General features: G+C 45.8%; 1 protein-coding gene across 1 annotated transcript; it reads left to right on the top strand.

Annotated features, from left to right (window-relative positions):
* The first annotated feature begins 5,405 nt into the window (after positions 1-5,405).
* LOC144388884 (uncharacterized) lies at positions 5,406-7,002 on the top strand. The gene is made up of 2 exons (XM_078091443.1): positions 5,406-5,912; positions 5,992-7,002. Exons 1-2 carry the CDS (start codon positions 5,895-5,897, stop codon positions 6,604-6,606), a joined length of 633 nt encoding a protein of 210 aa, XP_077947569.1. The 5' UTR covers positions 5,406-5,894; the 3' UTR covers positions 6,607-7,002.
* Positions 7,003-20,187: the final 13,185 nt, after the last annotated feature.

Here is a 20,187-nt window from a genome sequence, read left to right as displayed (position 1 = left end):
AATCAGCAGGAAGCTGATGACGACCATACTGATTCATGCTGATCTACGTTCTGCTGGTCGCGGGTCAGAATCTCCTCGCGTTGCGTCTAAGTATTCCCCCTCCCCCTTTTTCCAAGCCGTGGTCCCTAGCAACAGATAGCGTTGCCATAGCAGTGCAATTATAGTCTTCCTTGTTGTTTTACTACGTGGAACACCCTGCATTTTGCTCCCGCTCGTGTTGAGTAGTCGTATTACACAGCCTAACGTTCCCGTCTTCCTCGGTGGTTTGATTTAACGGTCTCACTTCCGCCCCGCTGCTCTCACTCGCCCCCCCACAGTCATTCCTTCCCTGCACCCCCCTCGTCACACACACACACAGTTTGTTTAGTGAGTAGGTTTAAAATAGGTGTTATGGGGTTTGTTGATTGCAGTTATAGGTGATCTTGATCGGTGTTCCTGTGAGTTAATAAACCCTGTTATACTTTAAAAGAACCGTTTTCCTGTGTTTACTTGTGCATTTATATGGTGGTGACAGTTGACATACATTGCCAGTGCTCGAACTTAAATCCTTCCAACATCTTCACTCTCAAGGAGTGAATATCAATTATGAGACTTGATTTATGGTATTGGTTATTGGTCCCTGTTATCTCAGGGTGGTGCCCAGTTATTTATTTATTCTGAAGAAGTATCTTAGTGATTATTAATAATTCTATTAATGTCCATAAGTTAGTTCCTCATTTGCTAGTAACCTAATATGACCTCCTAGCCGCTCCCAACAGATGGAGTGAGGCTAGCGCGACCAACCTGCATGGGTTCCTCCGACTGGACGTGGGTACTAGAGTTTGAACTGTAGCTCTCGGAAACATTGGGAGGGAATCTCGCAAGATGGGATGATGTGGCATGGGTGCTTCTAGGAGTGTAGGGCCTACCGTTCCTCTCCTGGCGTCGTTCCCGAATACGGTTATCAAGTGTAATGGCTATTTTGATTGCTGCGTCCAGGGAGTCAGACCCGTCCCGGCCAGCAAGTTCATCCTTCATCTGTTCCGACAAGCTGTGTAGAAAAACACCTCGTAACTCCTTGTCTCCCCAGCCGGACTCTGCTGCCACCACCACCCGGAACTCAGAGTACACAGAGTACTCCGCCACACTTTGGTTCTGTCGGAGAATGAGCAAACGTTTAGCAGGGTCCCCAGCACAAACATGATGGTCAAAAACTTCTCTCAGTTCCTTCATAAAACGGGCATAGGTGACATACCCGATCCCTCCTCCTCCTCCCAACAAAGCCTCGGCCCAGTCTAATGCTCTTCCTCGCAATAGTCCTGTGACATATGATACCTTAGCCTCATCTGAGGCGAAGGTGACGGGTTGTCGGGCGAATACCAGTGAAGCCTGGAGAAGGAATCCTCTGCACCTTCCCAGATCTCCTGCATATGGTTCGGGTGGTGGGACAGGCGTCTCCTTTATTACCAGAGGTGGGGCGGGGGCAGCGGGTGGAGTAGCCGAATCAGGAGATGGAACCAAGCGGGCAGTGATAATCTCCAAACTCCTTCCAATCTCCCCTAATTGAGCCCTGAAGGCCTGTTGCGTATCCATGAGTCCCTGTAGCATCTGATGGTGTCGGCCCAACAACTCTCCATGACTGCAAACCGCCCCTTGCAGGGCCTCCTTGTCTGCTGGGTCCATCTGTATGGCCAGATCGTTCTGTTAGGGTGTGGTAGATGGGCGTGAGCCCAAGCGCAGCACACAGGAGTCACAGGGAGGTTCTTCCGACTGGAAAATAAGATGTTTATTTAGATATATATATACACACAAATGCAGCGCACAGGGGAGTTGAGTCCGGAGGGAAGACTGGCCCTCGGAGAGTTACTTAGCTTTGAAAGTACTTCACCTTCAGCATTTTCAACGAAAAGCCTGGAAAGTCCACGAGACTCGATCCGCAGAGCTTTGGGACATTTCTTTCCCATCTTAATAGGGGAAATTGTCCTGTTTATGTGGGATGTGGGCACCAGATCAACAACTCTGACAACATTGATCAATTGCAGGCTGTGTAAAAGAAGGCCTAGCGGCTTATTAACTAAAGAAACTAAAGCTAAAAGGGTCACATTATAGTTCAGAGCTTTGTGTCGCTGAGCTGGAAGCACTACAAGTTGGAGAATGCTAGAAGACAAAGAAGATGTGCAGGGAAGGGTGTTTGCCGAAAATGTATTCTAAAATGGTGCTGGCTTACATGACTTTAGATGTCTTGTAATCTAAAGATTCTCTTATTTATAATAATTTTGACTCTAATCTAGTAAGTCTGAACTGGCTGCAAGTTGTTTTTTATTATTAATGGATCGTTTGTTAATTTTCTAAATTACCTGAACTAACCTAACCCGAATTCCATTTCTGCTCAAAATATTACTTAAATGAATAAGTTATGAAAAGTTTAAGTATAATCAACAGCTAAATCCTATAATGATCTTCTTCATGAATCATCAGCTATCATTCTTAAAATGGCTCTTAACCCTTGTATGGTGTTCGGGTCTGTGGGACCCGTTTATTATTTTTTCAAAGCCAGACTTATTGGCCATGGTGTGGGGATACGGGACAGGGTCACAAGGGGGAGCCACAGTAATTCAGGAGGTAGCTGGTGGGACTCTTGTTCTCTCTTCTGTGGTCTAATCAGATTGATGCAGGGCAGCTGGGAGGAGTGCACTCATCGCTGGCAGCTGCTGCAAGTCTTCAGGGAGCAGTTAAAGAGGGACATCTTTCAGAGGTTCGGCGCCGAGGGATTGCCGAGTACAGCCTTCCAGACTCGCGTTTTCCTGGGTCCGGAGACTTCAGTGGCTTCCATTCCTACGTCACGAGGGAGACACGGGACGCCGCCGACGACGGCGGTGCATTGCCGGAAGGCCTGAGTATTTGAGTTGTCGTTTGGAAAGAGATACAATAAATACGCATTTTGTGTTTATACTTTACCTGGTTCCGGCGTTTGCTTTTGGATCCCTCTCACGAGCCGTGACAGAATCCCTCGGCCAGACAACATGGATCCAGCAAACCCGGCATCCGTGCAGGAGGCTCTCAGCGCCCAGGGAGCGATGGTGGGGAGGCACGAGCAGATGCTGGTGCTGATGATGGAGTCCTTGGAGAGGCTGAATCGACGGATGGACCGGCCTGGGACGTCGGGGGCTGCGGCATCGGGAGGTCCGGATCTTCCAGGGAGAGAGGAGGACCAGGGTCCGACCAACGCCGCCAACGACCGGGAGCCGCGGGTTCCACTGCCAGAACCGTATGCAGGGGAAGCCGGGGGGTGCGGCCGCTTCTTACTGAACTGCGAGCTCGTGTTCGACCTGCAGCCCCGCAGTTATACCACCGACAGAGCCAAGATAGCCTTTTGTATGAATTTGTTTCGGGGAAGGGCGGCCCAGTGGGCGACCGCGTTGTGGGGGGGTCAGTCCTCGGCGTTGAGCTCTTTCGCGGGTTTTTCTGAGGAACTGCGACGTGTGTTCGACCACCCGGTGCGGGGGCAGGATGCTTGAATAGGCTGCTGTCGCTGCGGCAGGGGTCTGGATCAGTGGCGGACTTTGCTATCTCGTTCCGGATCCTTGCCGCCCAGAGCGGTGCCAACGAACACACGCTAAGGACCATTTTTGCGCGGAACCTGTCGGAGACCCTGAAAGACGAGCTGCTCTCTCGCGACGCCACCACCACTTTGGAGCAGCTTATTTCGTTGGCGATTACGATGGATAATCGCATTCAGGAACGTGAACGCGAGCGGGGGAGGCGGCCGTCGCGTCCGCAGTTCACGGGGGGGGAGGTTTCGAGCCCGGTTGGGTCGGGGGGGGAGTTTTCGGGAGGCGCGGGCGAGCCGATGCAGTTGGGGCGGGCTCGGTTGACTCCGTCCGAACGCGAACGGCGGTTTAGTCGTCGACTGTGTTTGTATTGCGGACGCGCGGGACATTATGCTAGGAACTGTCCGGAGTCCCCAAACGGGGCTCCTCACCAGGCGGAGAGGACCTCCTGGTGAGTAACGCGGCGTCCTCTACTATCCCATCCCGTATTTCCATTCCGGCCATTCTACTGTTTCATTCCCATAATCACTCGACCACCGCCCTCGTGGACTCCGGTTCTGATGCTAATTTTATGGACGAGGGACTAGCCGCCCGGTTGCGAGTACCGTTAGAGACGCTCGAGGGCGCCAGGGCAGTTAACGCGCTAGATGGTCGACTGATCGCACAGGCCCCCTCACGCTCCGTATATCGGGAAACCATTCAGAAACCATTCAGTTGCTAATTATTCCGTCTCCGGCGAGTCCGATCGTGCTGGGTCTCCCGTGGTTAAAACTTCATAACCCCATGGTGGATTGGACAACTATGGCCATCGCGGGCTGGAGCGTGGGGTGTCATGCCCGGTGTCTGCGGGCTGCGGGGGGAACACCAGCGGTACCATCACTTCCTCCAGACTTATCCACGGTTCCATCAGTCTACCATGACCTTGCGCAGGTGTTTAGTAAGGACAAGGCTTGTACTCTGCCACCGCACCGACCTTTCGATTGTGCGATAGACTTGCTCCCGGGGGCTCCGCTGCCCACTAGCCGTCTTTTCAACATCTCCCGCCCGGAACGGTTAGCAATGGAAAAATACGTTCGGGAGTGCCTGGACGCGGGTTTCATCCGTCCTTCGTCCGCCCCGTTAGGCGCGGGGTTCTTTTTCGTTGAGAAAAAGGACCACTCACTGCGTCCGTGCATTGACTATCGGGGCTTGAATCAAATCACGATAAAGAATAAGACTCCATTGCCGTTAATCGACCCGTCATTCGAACCTCTCTCTCAGGCGCAGTTTTTTACCAAGCTGGATCTCCGAAACGCCTATCATTTGGTTCGTATCCGCGAAGGTGATGAATGGAAGACGGCCTTTAACACGCCCATGGGGCAATTCGAGTATCGGGTCATGCCGTTTGGGTTGACAAATGCCCCGGCCGTCTTCCAGTCATTAATGAATAATCTGTTTCGGGATATCACCAGTAGCTTCGCTTTCATTTATCTGGACAATATCCTGATTTTCTCCCGGTCCCTCACCGAGCACCAGCAACAGGTGCGACTGGTGCTGCGGCGACTTTTGGAAAACAGGCTATACGTTAAACCCGAGAAGTGCGAATTTCACGTGGCGTCGGTTCGTTTCCTCGGGTTCGTGATTCGTGGTTCGGCATCACCGGATTCCACGCCCATACTTCCGTCCGAGTGTATTGTAGGTGCGGCAACTTGGGAGATCGAGTCGGTGGTGCAGGAGGCGCAGCGGGGGGAGTCGGTGCCAGAGGGGGGACCAGCGGACCGCCTGTTCGTGCCACGGACGGTCAGATCGCAGGTACTTCAGTGGGGCCATTCATCGAAGCTGACGTGTCATCCGGGGGCGAGACGGACGGCTCTCCATTCGTCAGCGGTTTTGGTGGCCGGGACTGGATCGAGACACGAGGGCGTTTGTGGCGGCGTGCCCCGAATGTGCCAGAGGTAAGGCCTCGCATCAGGCCTCGGCGGGCCTGCTGCAACCATTGCCTGTCCCGGGCAGGCCGTGGTCCCACATCGGGGTGGACTTTGTTACGGGCTTGCCTCCATCCGACGGGAACACAACCATTCTGACCATAGTGGACCGTTTTTCCAAAGCGGTTCATTATGTTCCCCTCACCAAACTGCCTTCTGCGTTGGAGACCGCCGAGCTGTTGGTCTTGCATGTGTTCCGGATTCACGGGATCCCTATGGACATTGTATCCGACAGAGGACCGCAGTTCGCGTCTAAGGTATGGGGTGCGTTTTGCAGGGCTGTGGGGGCAAGGGCCAGTTTATCTTCAGGGTATCATCCACAGTCCAACGGACAGACTGAGCGGGCAAATCAAGACCTGGGGTCGGCGTTGCGGTGCATCGCGGCGCGGCATCCGGTGTCATGGAGCAAGTTCCTGCCGTGGGTGGAGTATGCCCACAATTCCCTGTCACGTTCTGCTACGGGTATGTCGCCATTTATGGTCTGTTTCGGTTTTCAGCCCCCGTTGTTTCAGATCCAGGAGGCAGCAGTGGCAGTCCCGTCCGTCGATGACCATCTCCGGCGGATTCAGGAGGTGTGGGACTCGGCGCGGGCAGCTATCACCCGGTCGGGGAAGATCAACAAGAAGATGGCTGACCGACATCGCGTCCCCGCACCGGCGTACAGGGTAGGACAGCAGGTGTGGTTGTCCGCGAAGGACCTCCCCCTGGCAACGGAGGGCCGCAAGATGAACCCAAGGTACGTCGGACCATACCCTATCGAACAGATCGTCAACCCTTCGGCGGTTCGTCTGACCCTGCCGGCGGCCCTGAAGGTACATCCGACGTTTCACGTCTCGCTGTTGAAACCGGTGGGGGAGAGCGAATTCAGCCCTCCGGCCAATGCTCCCCCGGCTCCCCTGGTCATCGAGGGGCATCCAGCACACAGGGTTTCCCGGATACTGGACGTCCGGCGTCGGGGGCGGGGGTTTCAATATCTGGTGGGCTGGGAGGGGTATGGACCGGAGGAACGATCTTGGCTGCCCCGCCGGCAGATTTTTGGCTCCACATTATTCCGGGAGTTCTATCGGGACAATCCGGGTAGGCCCGGGCGGCCGCCAGGAGGCGCCCGTTGAGGGGGGGGTACTGTGGGGATACGGGACAGGGTCACAAGGGGGAGCCACAGTAATTCAGGAGGTAGCTGGTGGGACTCTTGTTCTCTCTTCTGTGGTCTAATCAGATTGATGCAGGGCAGCTGGGAGGAGTGCACTCATCGCTGGCAGCTGCTGCAAGTCTTCAGGGAGCAGTTAAAGAGGGACATCTTTCAGAGGTTCGGCGCCGAGGGATTGCCGAGTACAGCCTTCCAGACTCGCGTTTTCCTGGGTCCGGAGACTTCAGTGGCTTCCATTCCTACGTCACGAGGGAGACACGGGACGCCGCCGACGACGGCGGTGCATTGCCGGAAGGCCTGAGTATTTGAGTTGTCGTTTGGAAAGAGATACAATAAATACGCATTTTGTGTTTATACTTTACCTGGTTCCGGCGTTTGCTTTTGGATCCCTCTCACGAGCCGTGACACATGGCTCATTTTCAGCGAAGAACATACACTCACCTCAAAGGATTATTACGAACACCATAGGCTACTAATATTGTGTTTCACCCCCTTTCACCTTCAGAAGTGCCTTAATTCTACGTGGCATTGATTCAACAAGGTGCTGAAAGCATTCTTTAGAAATGTTGGCCCATATTCATAGGATAGCATCTTGCAGTTGATGAAGATTTATGGGATGCACATCCAGGGCACGAAGCTCCCGTTCCACCACATTACATTACATGTCATTTAGCGGACGCTTTTATCCAAAGCGACGTACAATAAGTGCATTCAACCATAGGGTACAAACTCAGGAGAACAAGAAACAAGAAAGTGCAATTTCCTCAAAGATGCTCTGTTGGGTTGAGATCTGGTGACTGTGGGAGCCATTTTAGTACAGTGAACTCATTGTCATGTTCAAGAAACCAATTTGAAATGATTCGAGCTTTGTGACATGGTGCATTATCCTGCTGGGTAGCCATCAGAGGATGGGTACATGGTGGCCATAAAGGGATAGACATGGTCAGAAACAATGCTCAGGTAGGCCGTGGCATTTAAACGATGCCCAATTGACACTAAGGGGTCTAAAGTGTGCCAAGAAAACATCCCCCACACCATTACACCACCACCACCAGCCTGCGCAGTGGTAACAAGGCATGATGGATTCATGTTCTCATTCTGTTTACGCCAAATTCTGATTCTACCATCTGAATGTCTCAACAGAATTCAAGACTTATCAGACCAGGCAACATTTTTCCAGTCTTCAACTGTCCAATTTTGGTGAGCTCTTGCAAATTGTAGCCTCTTTTTCCTATTTGTAGTGGAGATGAGTGGTACCCGGTGGGGTCTTCTGCTGTTGTGGCCTATCTGCCTCAAGATTGTGCGTGTTGTGGCTTCAAAAAAAATGCTTTGCTGCATACCTCGGTTGTAAGGGTTATTTTAGTCAAAGTTGCTCTTCTATCGGCTTGAATCAGTTGGCCCATTCTCCTCTGACCTCCAGCATCAACAAGGCATTTTTGCCCACAGGACTGCCGCATACTGGATGTTTTTCCCTTTTCACACCATTCTTTGTAAACCCTAGAAATGGTTGTGCGTGAAAATCCCAGTAACTGAACAGATTGTGAAATACTCAGACCGGCCCGTCTGGCACCAACAACCATGCCACACTCAAAATTGCTTAAATCACCTTTCTTTCCCATTCTGACATTCAGGAGATTGTCTTGACCAGGACCACACCCCTAAATGCATTGAAGCAACTGCCATGTGATTGGTTGATTAGATAATTGCATTAATGAGAAATTGACCAGGTGAGTGTATATCAGACAAAACTTTCATCGACCACACACCGTAACCCCCCCCCCACCCCTACACATTTATATTATACAGGGTGTTCGGGTCCACTGGCGCCAAGCTAATAAAAGTGTGGTCCTGTGTACCTTCAGTCTGTCCTCAAGGGATGAGAGTTGTCCTGGGCATGGCTCAGGGACTCAGTGGACATCATGGACTACAATGCCATAAAAGGTGGGGTGGACAACATGGACAAGCTGGTGTCTGCCTACAGCTGCAAGAGGAGGACCCTACCATGGCCACTTGTGATTTTCTTTGAAATACTGGACATCTCGGCGTACAACGCCTTTTGTCATCTGGATGGCATTGAACCCAGAGTGAAACAGAGGGAAGCTCCAGAGGACACGCCTCTTTCTCGAGGAACTTGGAAAGACACTGGGGAAACCACAAATCCCGAGAAGAAAGCATGCTCCGAGAATCTCAGCCTCTGCAGCCACCGTGAGGATTCAGGAGGACAATGGTGGTGCCCCATCCACCCAACCTACAGAACCATGAACAACTTTGTTTTGTTTGTAAATTTGTTGAATTTTGTCCACTCATATCTTGATTTATAATTGATTTTCTTGATTCTATCCAAACAAAAAAACGAGTAGCACTTTAATTTGTAAATGTGTTATAACAAAGTCCAACAAACCGACAACACCTGCTGAGTAACAAAAAAATGAACACCATACAGGGGTTATAAAATAATCTACTAGCAAATTTGATATGAATAAAATGATCACTTCAATGACACCTCATACATTTTCTTATAATTTGCCTGTTGGTTGAAGACAAAGAAGACAAATTCAACTTTCCTTAAGACCTTGGAACTTCACCTGATTTGAATTCAGTGCTGCAGGTAGTTAACAGTACATTGTTTTCTCTAGAACTTTGATTAAACAACAGTTTGCATATCGAGCAGCTGTCACTGGGAATGCAGGAACACAAATAATGGTCAATGCCTCAATTCCCAAACCCACCTGCACTCCGATAACGTTATGACCAACCGCTTTCCAGCAGCAATTCTTGCCAAACACCTGTCCTCCTGTCAGATCGCTCATTGTAACGGCTGAATGCTTGGTAAAAGTCAACAGAGAGAGAGAGAGGGAGCACTGCCTATTTATGACTGAAAATACACACACCTACACACTGACGCACCTGGCTGCCTCTGCTAAAATGTTACCATCTGAAGAGGCTGTCAGCTAGTGTTGCAAGCCTTTTTTGCTCAATGGGTAATTTGTATTTACAATGTAAAGCTTGCTGCAATGCGGAGGGAGTGGACATGGTCAAGGAATCGTGATGCTGAGGCCAAGTTGGCTGGTTGGAATCAAACCACCTTTCTTTTGTTTTTGTAATGATAACCTTATATAAAAGTAATTTTCCTCATCATCTGTGTTCTCCTTGTGTGATTGTGGTATCATTCCAAACTACAAAGTAGGGGTGTAACGATTCAAATCGCGATTCATGGTTGCCGATTCGATTCATGGACGATCTGGGTTAATTTAGGACGATTCGATTCAGTGACTTGAAATCGATTCAGTAACTTTACTGGACAGTGCAGGCAAAGTTTCTGAGATCCCTGTTGTTTCTTGTAAGGAAACAAAGTTTAAATTAATTATGGATATTATAAACAAGCAAACAACAATTAATGGAAAATGTATTAACCTTTTATTTGAATCAAGTGCCATTTTCAATGTAAACATTACACAATAATTACACAATGTTTGGATCAATTTACAACCACATTGTAGGGTCGCATGTCTTTACAGATAAACTTGGCAATTGTTAATGTGATGTCACTGTAGGGATTGTATTGGCCAGGTGATGAGCAGTAACTGGTTTCCTCCAGACATGACACTTTGTATTCAGGCCAAAGAGTTAAATCTTTGTTTCATCAGACCAAATAATTTTGTTTCTCATGGTCTGAGAGTCCTTCAGGTGCTTTTTTGCAAACTCCAGGCAGGCTGTCATGTGAGGAGTGACTTCCGTCTGGCCACTCTACCAAACAGGCCTGATTTGTGGAGTGCTGCAGAGATGGTTGTCCTTCTGGAAGGTTCTCCTCTCTTCATTAGAACAACATTGGAGCTCTGTCAGAGTGACCATTGGGTTCCTGGTCACCTCCCTGACTAAGGCCTTCTCCCCTGATCGCTCAGTCTGGCTGGGCGGTCAACTCTTGGAAGAGTCCTGGTAGTTCCAAATTTCTTCCATTTCCGGATTATGGAGGCCACTGTGCTCACTGGGACTTTCAATGCTGCAGAAATATTTCTGTACCCTTCGCCAGATCTGTCCCTCGATACAATTCTGTCTCGGCGGTCTACAGATAATTCCTTGGACTTCGTGGCTTGGTTTGTGCTCTGATATGCACTGTCAACAGTGATACCTTATATAGACAGGTGTGCGCCTTTCTCAATCATGTCCAATCAACTGAATTTAGCACAGGTGGACTCCAATCAAGTTGTAGAAACATCTCAAGGATGATCAGTGGAAACAGGATGCACCTGAGCTAAATTTTGATTGTCATGGCAAATGCTGTGAATACTTATGTATATGTTATGTTTTCGTTCTTTTAACAGATTTGCAAACATTTGCAAAAAACAGTTTTCACTTTGACATTATGGGTTGTTGTGTGTAGAATGTTGAGGAAAATAATCTATTTAATCTATTTTGGAATAAGGCTGTAACATAACAAAATGTGGAAAAAGTGAAGCGCTGTGAATACTTCTAGTTTTGATCTAGTAATAAAACTGTCTCAGTGGCATCTGTTGATGACAAAAACATTGAAATAAAAAAAGTCCTTCTACACTTTTGTAAATCCTGATTAACAGCATTCAGGGAAACAATACAAACTAGAAAAGGCATTTCCTGCTGAAAATGCGTTGGAATGCAAAAAGCTGAAAGCTGCACTGAATATTTGAAAATAGCTGAAAATACAGAAAGTTGAAGGGAATTTGAATACATTTGCTGAAAAGCTGAAATGAATTTGAAATTGCTGAAAATACAGAAATGGGAGAAGCTGAAAGGAATCAATAGATTTGCTGAAAAAGCAGAAATGAAAACAGCTGAAATAAATTTGAAATATTGCAAAAAAATACAGAAATGAATATTAAAAAATTGCTGTTGATAGAGGCATAAGAATAGCTGAAATTATTTTAAAGAACTGCTGAAAATACAGGAAGTGGGGAAGCTGAATTTCAATAGATTTTCTAAAAACAGAAGTTGCAGGAGCTTAAATTTGTTTAAAATTGTTTGTAGTAATATTAGTAGTAGTATTAGTTATAATCGTGGTATTAGTAGTACTAGCAGTATGAGCAGTAATAGTAGGTTTAGTATCAATAGCAGTAGAAACAGCTGGAATACTATTAGCCATAGTAGTATTTGTAATAACATTAGTAGTAGTTTTAGTATTAATAGCAGTAGAAATACTAGTAGTATGGTAGTAGAAGTATCAGTTGTAGTACTAGAAGTACGAGTAATATTCGTAGTGGGAGACAGAATGTTTGTTATTCACACTTAAAAGTTTTTAATTAATAGGCCTCATCACAGACATTACAGTAAAAATTCCCTCCATGGGGCTTTTATTTTGAAATTATTGGATTGGGTGGGGTGGGGGGGAGTAGATAGAGGGAGGGAGGGTGAGAGGGTGAGGAAGGGAGGGGTGGTGAGGAAGAGATAGAGGGAGAGAGAGAGGAGGAGAAATAGACAGACATACTGACTGAGAGTGATTAACAGTGAGCAGAGGTCAGGGTGGAGGGGGGAGGGGGGGCGAGTGTCTTTATCATATTGGTCTGTTGACAGAAAGCATAGCTGCGTCATGTGACTCCACTAATCAGGTCATAGGAGCAGCTGTGAGCCACAGACAGATCCTGCAGCATGTGAGTGCTCGTAACCACGACAACGGCGCACCTGTGCTCATTAACGAGCTGCTGCAAAAGACAGAGACATGGCAGCAAGTTACACAGAATCCACACCTCAAACAAATGGGAACCAGCGCAAAACTATAACAGCTATCTAAAAAATACGGCGTTTGTATGAGACCCAAGACTCTACCGAACGCTTGGATGTGTTTTTATGTCTGTCCGGTAATAAATACGGCTCCTATGGCCGTTTACAAAACGTGTACCTTGTGGATTTTTGTGAGAAATATGTCGGCAGATTTGTATTGGAGCCTATGGGGCTTTTGGCAGAGGTTGTGTCACTCAAACACACCTTGCGCCAAAACTAAAGAACTCTGGGATTCCATGAACACATTAATCCAATCAGCACAACCATACCCTCATTAATCTGAAGAAATGAAGCCTCTAGAGTGTATACTTTGGCTGCAAGGACAAAAGTTCCATATTTTTTTAACCAGATTCCTGCGATGCCCCACACTCTAGCCGTCGAGCTCTCCACTCTAGCAGACGCAATACACACTCATGTAAAAGTCAGAAACGGAGCGAAGAACTAGTGAAACATAATCAGTGATTATGAAAAAAGTACAATAGATATCAAGAAGCAGTTTTTTTCATAAAATAGTTGAGACTTGTGTCAACATTTGAAAGTTTAAATGGTGTCTGTAGCTGAAAGATTGGGGAAGCTGAAAAGTCTGAAAGTTGAAGAAGTTTAAGGAGGATTTGAAAACAATTTCCATTGGAAAACCATGTTAAAATATTTATGATTATTGATTTATATAAATTCAAGCATAAGTGGTAGAAAGCTGAAAAGTCATAGCCTTAAAGCCAGAAAGGAGCTGAACATTTTAATATTTGAACGGTTTAAATAGCTGAAAATGTGAAGGAGTTGAAAGGTCGCGCGGAAGAAATAGAATAATAATAACTAGAAAATGCATTTCCTGCTGAAAATGCGTTGGAATGCAAAAAGCTGAAAGCTGAAATGAACTTTTTAAAATAGCTGAAAATACAGAAAGTTGAAGGGAATTTGAATACATTTGCTGAAATTATAGATATTAGAAAAGCTGAAATGAATTTGAAATTGCTGAAAATACAGAAATGGGAGAAGCTGAAAGGAATTTCAATAGATTTGCTGAAAAAGCAGAAATGAAAACAGCTGAAATAAATTTGAAATATTGCAAAAAAATACAGAAATGAATAGTGAAAAATTGCTGTTGATAGAGGCATAAGAATAGCTGAAATTATTTTAAAGAACTGCTGAAAATACAGGAAGTGGGGAAGCTGAATTTCAATAGATTTTCTAAAAACAGAAGTTGCAGGAGCTTAAATTTGTTTAAAATTGTTTGTAGTAATATTAGTAGTAGTATTAGTTATAATTGTGGTATTAGTAGTACTAGCAGTAATAGTAGGTTTAGTATCAATAGCAGTAGAAACAGCTGTAATACTATTAGCCATAGTCGTATTTGTAATAACATTAGTAGTAGTTGTAGTATTAATAGCAGTAGAAATACTAGTAGTATGGTAGTAGAAGTATCAGTTGTAGTACTAGAAGTACGAGTAATATTCGTAGTGGGAGACAGAATGTTTGTTATTCAAACTAAGAAGTTTTTAATTAATAGGCCTCATCACAAACATTACAGTAAAAATTCCCTCCATGTGGCTTTTATTTTGAAATTATTGGATTGGGTGGGTTGGGGGGGTGTAGATAGAGGGAGGGAGGGTGAGAGGGTGAGGAAGGGAGGGGTGGTGAGGAAGAGATAGAGGGAGAGAGAGAGGAGGAGAAATAGACAGACATACTGACTGACTGAGTGATTAACAGTGAGAAGAGGTCAGGGTGGAGGGGGGAGGGGGGGCGAGTGTCTTTATCATATTGGTCTGTTGACAGAAAGCATAGCTGCGTCATGTGACTCCACTAATCACGTCATTGGAGCAGCTGTGAGTCACACACAGAGATACTGCAGCGTGTTTACGAGTAACCACGGCAACGGCGCACCTATTGGATTGGGTGGGGTGGGGGGGTGTAGATAGAGGGAGGGAGGGTGAGAGGGTGAGGAAGGGAATGGTGGTGAGGAAGAGAGGGAGAGGGGAGGAGAATTAGACTGACTGAGAGTGATTAACAGTAAGTAGAGGTCAGGGGGGAGGGGGGAGGGGGGGCTAGTGTCTTTATCATATTGGTCTGTTGACAGAAAGCATAGCTGCGTCATGTGACTCCACTAATCACGTCATTGGAGCAGCTGTGAGTCACACACAGAGATACTGCAGCGTGTTTACGAGTAACCACGGCAACGGCGCACCTATTGGATTGGGTGGGGTGGGGGGATGTAGATAGAGGGAGGGAGGGTGAGAGGGTGAGGAAGGGAATGGTGGTGAGGAAGAGAGGGAGAGGGGAGGAGAATTAGACTGACTGACTGACTGAGAGTGATTAACAGTAAGTAGAGGTCAGGGTGGAGGGGGGAGGGGGGAGGGGGGGCTAGTGTCTTTATCATATTGGTCTGTTGACAGAAAGCATAGCTGCGTCATGTGACTCCACTAATCAGGTCATAGGAGCGAGCAGCTGTGAGTCACAGACAGATCCTGCAGCATGTGAGTGCTCGTAACCACGACAACGGCGCACCTGTGCTCATTAACGGCTGCAAAATGCAGAGACATGGCAGCAAGTTACACAGAATCCACACCTCACACAAATGAGAACCAGCGCAAAACTATAACAGCTATCTAAAAAATACGGCGTTTGTATGAGACCCAAGACTCTACCGAACGCGTGGATGTGCTTTTTATGTCTGTCCGGTAATAAATACGGCTCCTATGGCCGTTTACAAAACGTGTACCTTGTGGATTTTTGTGAGAAATATGTCGGCAGATTTGTATTGGAGCCTATGGGGCTTTTGGCAGAGGTTGTGTCACTCAAACACTCCTTGCGCCAAAACTAAAAAACTCTGGGATTCCATGAACACATTAATCCAATCAGCACAACCATACCCTCATTAATCTGAAGAAATGAAGCCTCTAGAGTGTATACTTTGGCTGCAAGGACAAAAGTTCCATATTTTTTTAACCAGATTCCTGCGATGCCCCACACTCTAGCCGTCGAGCTCTCCACTCTAGCAGACGCAATACACACTCATGTAAAAGTCAGAAACGGAGCGAAGAACTAGTGAAACATAATCAGTGATTATGAAAAAAGTACAATAGATATCAAGAAGCAGTTTTTTTCATAAAATAGTTGAGACTTGTGTCAACATTTGAAAGTTTAAATGGTGTCTGTAGCTGAAAGATTGGGGAAGCTGAAAAGTCTGAAAGTTGAAGAAGTTTAAGGAGGATTTGAAAACAATTTCCATTGGAAAACCATGTTAAAATATTTATGATTATTGATTTATATAAATTCAAGCATAAGTGGTAGAAAGCTGAAAAGTCATAGCCTTAAAGCCAGAAAGGAGCTGAACATTTTAATATTTGAACGGTTTAAATAGCTGAAAATGTGAAGGAGTTGAAAGGTCGCGCGGAAGAAATAGAATAATAACTAGAAAATGCATTTCCTGCTGAAAATGCGTTGGAATGCAAAAAGCTGAAAGCTGAAATGAACTTTTTAAAATAGCTGAAAATACAGAAAGTTGAAGGGAATTTGAATACATTTGCTGAAATTATAGATATTAGAAAAGCTGAAATGAATTTGAAATTGCTGAAAATACAGAAATGGGAGAAGCTGAAAGGAATTTCAATAGATTTGCTGAAAAAGCAGAAATGAAAACAGCTGAAATAAATTTGAAATATTGCAAAAAAATACAGAAATGAATAGTGAAAAATTGCTGTTGATAGAGGCATAAGAATAGCTGAAATTATTTTAAAGAACTGCTGAAAATACAGGAAGTGGGGAAGCTGAATTTCAATAGATTTTCTAAAAACAGAAGTTGCAGGAGCTTAAATTTGTTTAAAATTGTTTGTAGTAATATTAGTAGTAGTATTAGTTATAATTGTGGTATTAGTAGTACTAGCAGTAATAGTAGGTTTAGTATCAATAGCAGTAGAAACAGCTGTAATACTATTAGCCATAGTCGTATTTGTAATAACATTAGTAGTAGTTGTAGTATTAATAGCAGTAGAAATACTAGTAGTATGGTAGTAGAAGTATCAGTTGTAGTACTAGAAGTACGAGTAATATTCGTAGTGGGAGACAGAATGTTTGTTATTCAAACTAAGAAGTTTTTAATTAATAGGCCTCATCACAAACATTACAGTAAAAATTCCCTCCATGTGGCTTTTATTTTGAAATTATTGGATTGGGTGGGTTGGGGGGGTGTAGATAGAGGGAGGGAGGGTGAGAGGGTGAGGAAGGGAGGGGTGGTGAGGAAGAGATAGAGGGAGAGAGAGAGGAGGAGAAATAGACAGACATACTGACTGACTGAGTGATTAACAGTAAGAAGAGGTCAGGGTGGAGGGGGGAGGGGGGGCGAGTGTCTTTATCATATTGGTCTGTTGACAGAAAGCATAGCTGCGTCATGTGACTCCACTAATCAGGTCATTGGAGCAGCTGTGAGTCACACACAGAGATACTGCAGCGTGTTTACGAGTAACCACGGCAACGGCGCACCTATTGCATTGGGTGGGGTGGGGGGGTGTAGATAGAGGGAGGGAGGGTGAGAGGGTGAGGAAGGGAATGGTGGTGAGGAAGAGAGGGAGAGGGGAGGAGAATTAGACTGACTGAGAGTGATTAACAGTAAGTAGAGGTCAGGGGGGAGGGGGGAGGGGGGGCTAGTGTCTTTATCATATTGGTCTGTTGACAGAAAGCATAGCTGCGTCATGTGACTCCACTAATCAGGTCATTGGAGCAGCTGTGAGTCACACACAGAGATACTGCAGCGTGTTTACGAGTAACCACGGCAACGGCGCACCTATTGGATTGGGTGGGGTGGGGGGGTGTAGATAGAGGGAGGGAGGGTGAGAGGGTGAGGAAGGGAATGGTGGTGAGGAAGAGAGGGAGAGGGGAGGAGAATTAGACTGACTGACTGACTGAGAGTGATTAACAGTAAGTAGAGGTCAGGGTGGAGGGGGGAGGGGGGCTAGTGTCTTTATCATATTGGTCTGTTGACAGAAAGCATAGCTGCGTCATGTGACTCCACTAATCAGGTCATAGGAGCGAGCAGCTGTGAGCCACAGACAGATCCTGCAGCATGTGAGTGCTCGTAACCACGACAACGCCGCACCTGTGATCATTAACGATCTGCTGCAAAAGACAGAGACATGGCAGCAAGTTACACAGAATCCACACCTCAAACAAATGGGAACCAGCGCAAAACTATAACAGCTATCTAAAAAATACGGCGTTTGTATGAGACCCAAGACTCTACCGAACGCGTGGATGTGTTTTTATGTCTGTCCGGTAATAAATACGGCTCCTATGGCCGTTGACAGAACGTGTACCTTGTGGATTTTTGTGAGAAATATGTCGGCAGATTTGTATTGGAGCCTATGGGGCTTTTGGCAGAGGTTGTGTCACTCAAACACTCCTTGCGCCAAAACTAAAGAACTCTGGGATTCCATTAACGCATTAATCCAATCAGCACAACCATGCCCTCATTAATCTGAAGAAATGAAGCCTCTAGGGTGTATACTTTGGCTGCAAGGACAGAAGTTCCATATTTTTTTAACCAGATTCCTGTGATGCCCCACACTCTAGCTCTCGAGGTCCCCCTCTAGCAGACGCAATACACACTCATGTAAAAGTCAGAAACGGAGCGAAGAACTAGTGAAACATAATCAGTGATTATGAAAAAAGTACAATAGATATCAAGAAGCAGTTTTTTTCATAAAATAGTTAAGACTTGTGTCAACATTTGAAAGTTGAAATGGTGTCTGTAGCTGAAAGATTTGCAAAGCTGAAAAATCTGAAAGTTGAAGAAGTTTAGGAGGATTTGAAAGCAAACTCCATTTGAAAACCATGTTAAAATATTAATGATTATTGATTTATATAAATTCAAGCATAAGAGGTAGAAAGCTGAAAAGTCATAGCCCTCAAGCCAGAAAGGAGCTGAACATTTTAATATTTGAACGGTTTAAATAGCTGAAAGTGTGAAGGAGTTGAAAGGTGCCGCGGAAGAAATAGAAGAAGAAGCTGAAGAATAAAGATTCGAAGAACAATACTTGGAATGCATCGTTAATGCATTCCAACAACTAGAAAAGGCATTTCCTGCTGAAAATGCGTTGGAATGCAAAAAGCTGAAAGCTGCACTGAATATTTAAAAATAGCTGAAAATACAGAAAGTTGAAGGGAATTTGAATACATTTGCTGAAAAGCTGAAATGAATTTGAAATTGCTGAAAATACAGAAATGGGAGAAGCTGAAAGGAATCAATAGATTTGCTGAAAAAGCAGAAATGAAAACAGCTGAAATAAATTTGAAATATTGCAAAAAAATACAGAAATGAATATTAAAACATTGCTGTTGATAGAGGCATAAGAATAGCTGAAATTATTTTAAAGAACTGCTGAAAATACAGAAAGTGGGGAAGCTGAATTTCAATAGATTTTCTAAAAACAGAAGTTGCAGGAGCTTAAATTTGTTTAAAATTGTTTGTAGTAATATTAGTAGTAGTATTAGTTATAATTGTGGTATTAGTAGTACTAGCAGTATAAGCAGTAATAGTAGGTTTAGTATCAATAGCAGTAGAAACAGCTGTAATACTATTAGCCATAGTAGTATTTGTAATAACATTAGTAGTAGTTGTAGTATTAATAGCAGTAGAAATACTAGTAGTATGGTAGTAGAAGTATCAGTTGTAGTACTAGAAGTACGAGTAATATTCGTAGTGGGAGACAGAATGTTTGTTATTCAAACTAAGAAGTTTTTAATTAATAGGCCTCATCACAAACATTACAGTAAAAATTCCCTCCATGTGGCTTTTATTTTGAAATTATTGGATTGGGTGGGTTGGGGGGGTGTAGATAGAGGGAGGGAGGGTGAGAGGGTGAGGAAGGGAGGGGTGGTGAGGAAGTGATAGAGGGAGAGAGAGAGGAGGAGAAATAGACAGACATACTGACTGACTGAGTGATTAACAGTGAGAAGAGGTCAGGGTGGAGGGGGGAGGGGGGGCGAGTGTCTTTATCATATTGGTCTGTTGACAGAAAGCATAGCTGCGTCATGTGACTCCACTAATCACGTCATTGGAGCAGCTGTGAGTCACACACAGAGATACTGCAGCGTGTTTACGAGTAACCACGGCAACGGCGCACCTATTGGATTGGGTGGGGTGGGGGGGTGTAGATAGAGGGAGGGAGGGTGAGAGGGTGAGGAAGGGAATGGTGGTGAGGAAGAGAGGGAGAGGGGAGGAGAATTAGACTGACTGACTGACTGAGAGTGATTAACAGTAAGTAGAGGTCAGGGTGGAGGGGGGAGGGGGGCTAGTGTCTTTATCATATTGGTCTGTTGACAGAAAGCATAGCTGCGTCATGTGACTCCACTAATCACGTCATTGGAGCAGCTGTGAGTCACACACAGAGATACTGCAGCGTGTTTACGAGTAACCACGGCAACGGCGCACCTATTGGATTGGGTGGGGTGGGGGGGTGTAGATAGAGGGAGGGAGGGTGAGAGGGTGAGGAAGGGAATGGTGGTGAGGAAGAGATAGAGAGGGAGAGGGGAGGAGAATTAGACAGACTGACTGACTGAGAGTGATTAACAGTGAGAAGAGGTCAGGGTGGAGGGGGGAGGGGGGGCGAGTGTCTTTATCATATTGGTCTGTTGACAGAAAGCATAGCTGCGTCATGTGACTCCACTAATCACGTCATAGGAGCAGCTGTGAGCCACAGACAGATCCTGCAGCATGTGAGTGCTCGTAACCACGACAACGGCGCACCTGTGATCATTAACGAGCTGCTGCAAAAGACAGAGACATGGCAGCAAGTTACACAGA

The sequence above is a fragment of the Gasterosteus aculeatus genome, chromosome 17, assembly GCF_964276395.1.
Source record: "Gasterosteus aculeatus chromosome 17, fGasAcu3.hap1.1, whole genome shotgun sequence".
Lineage (NCBI taxonomy): Eukaryota > Metazoa > Chordata > Actinopteri > Perciformes > Gasterosteidae > Gasterosteus > Gasterosteus aculeatus.
This window is presented reverse-complemented; position numbering and strand designations above follow the sequence as displayed.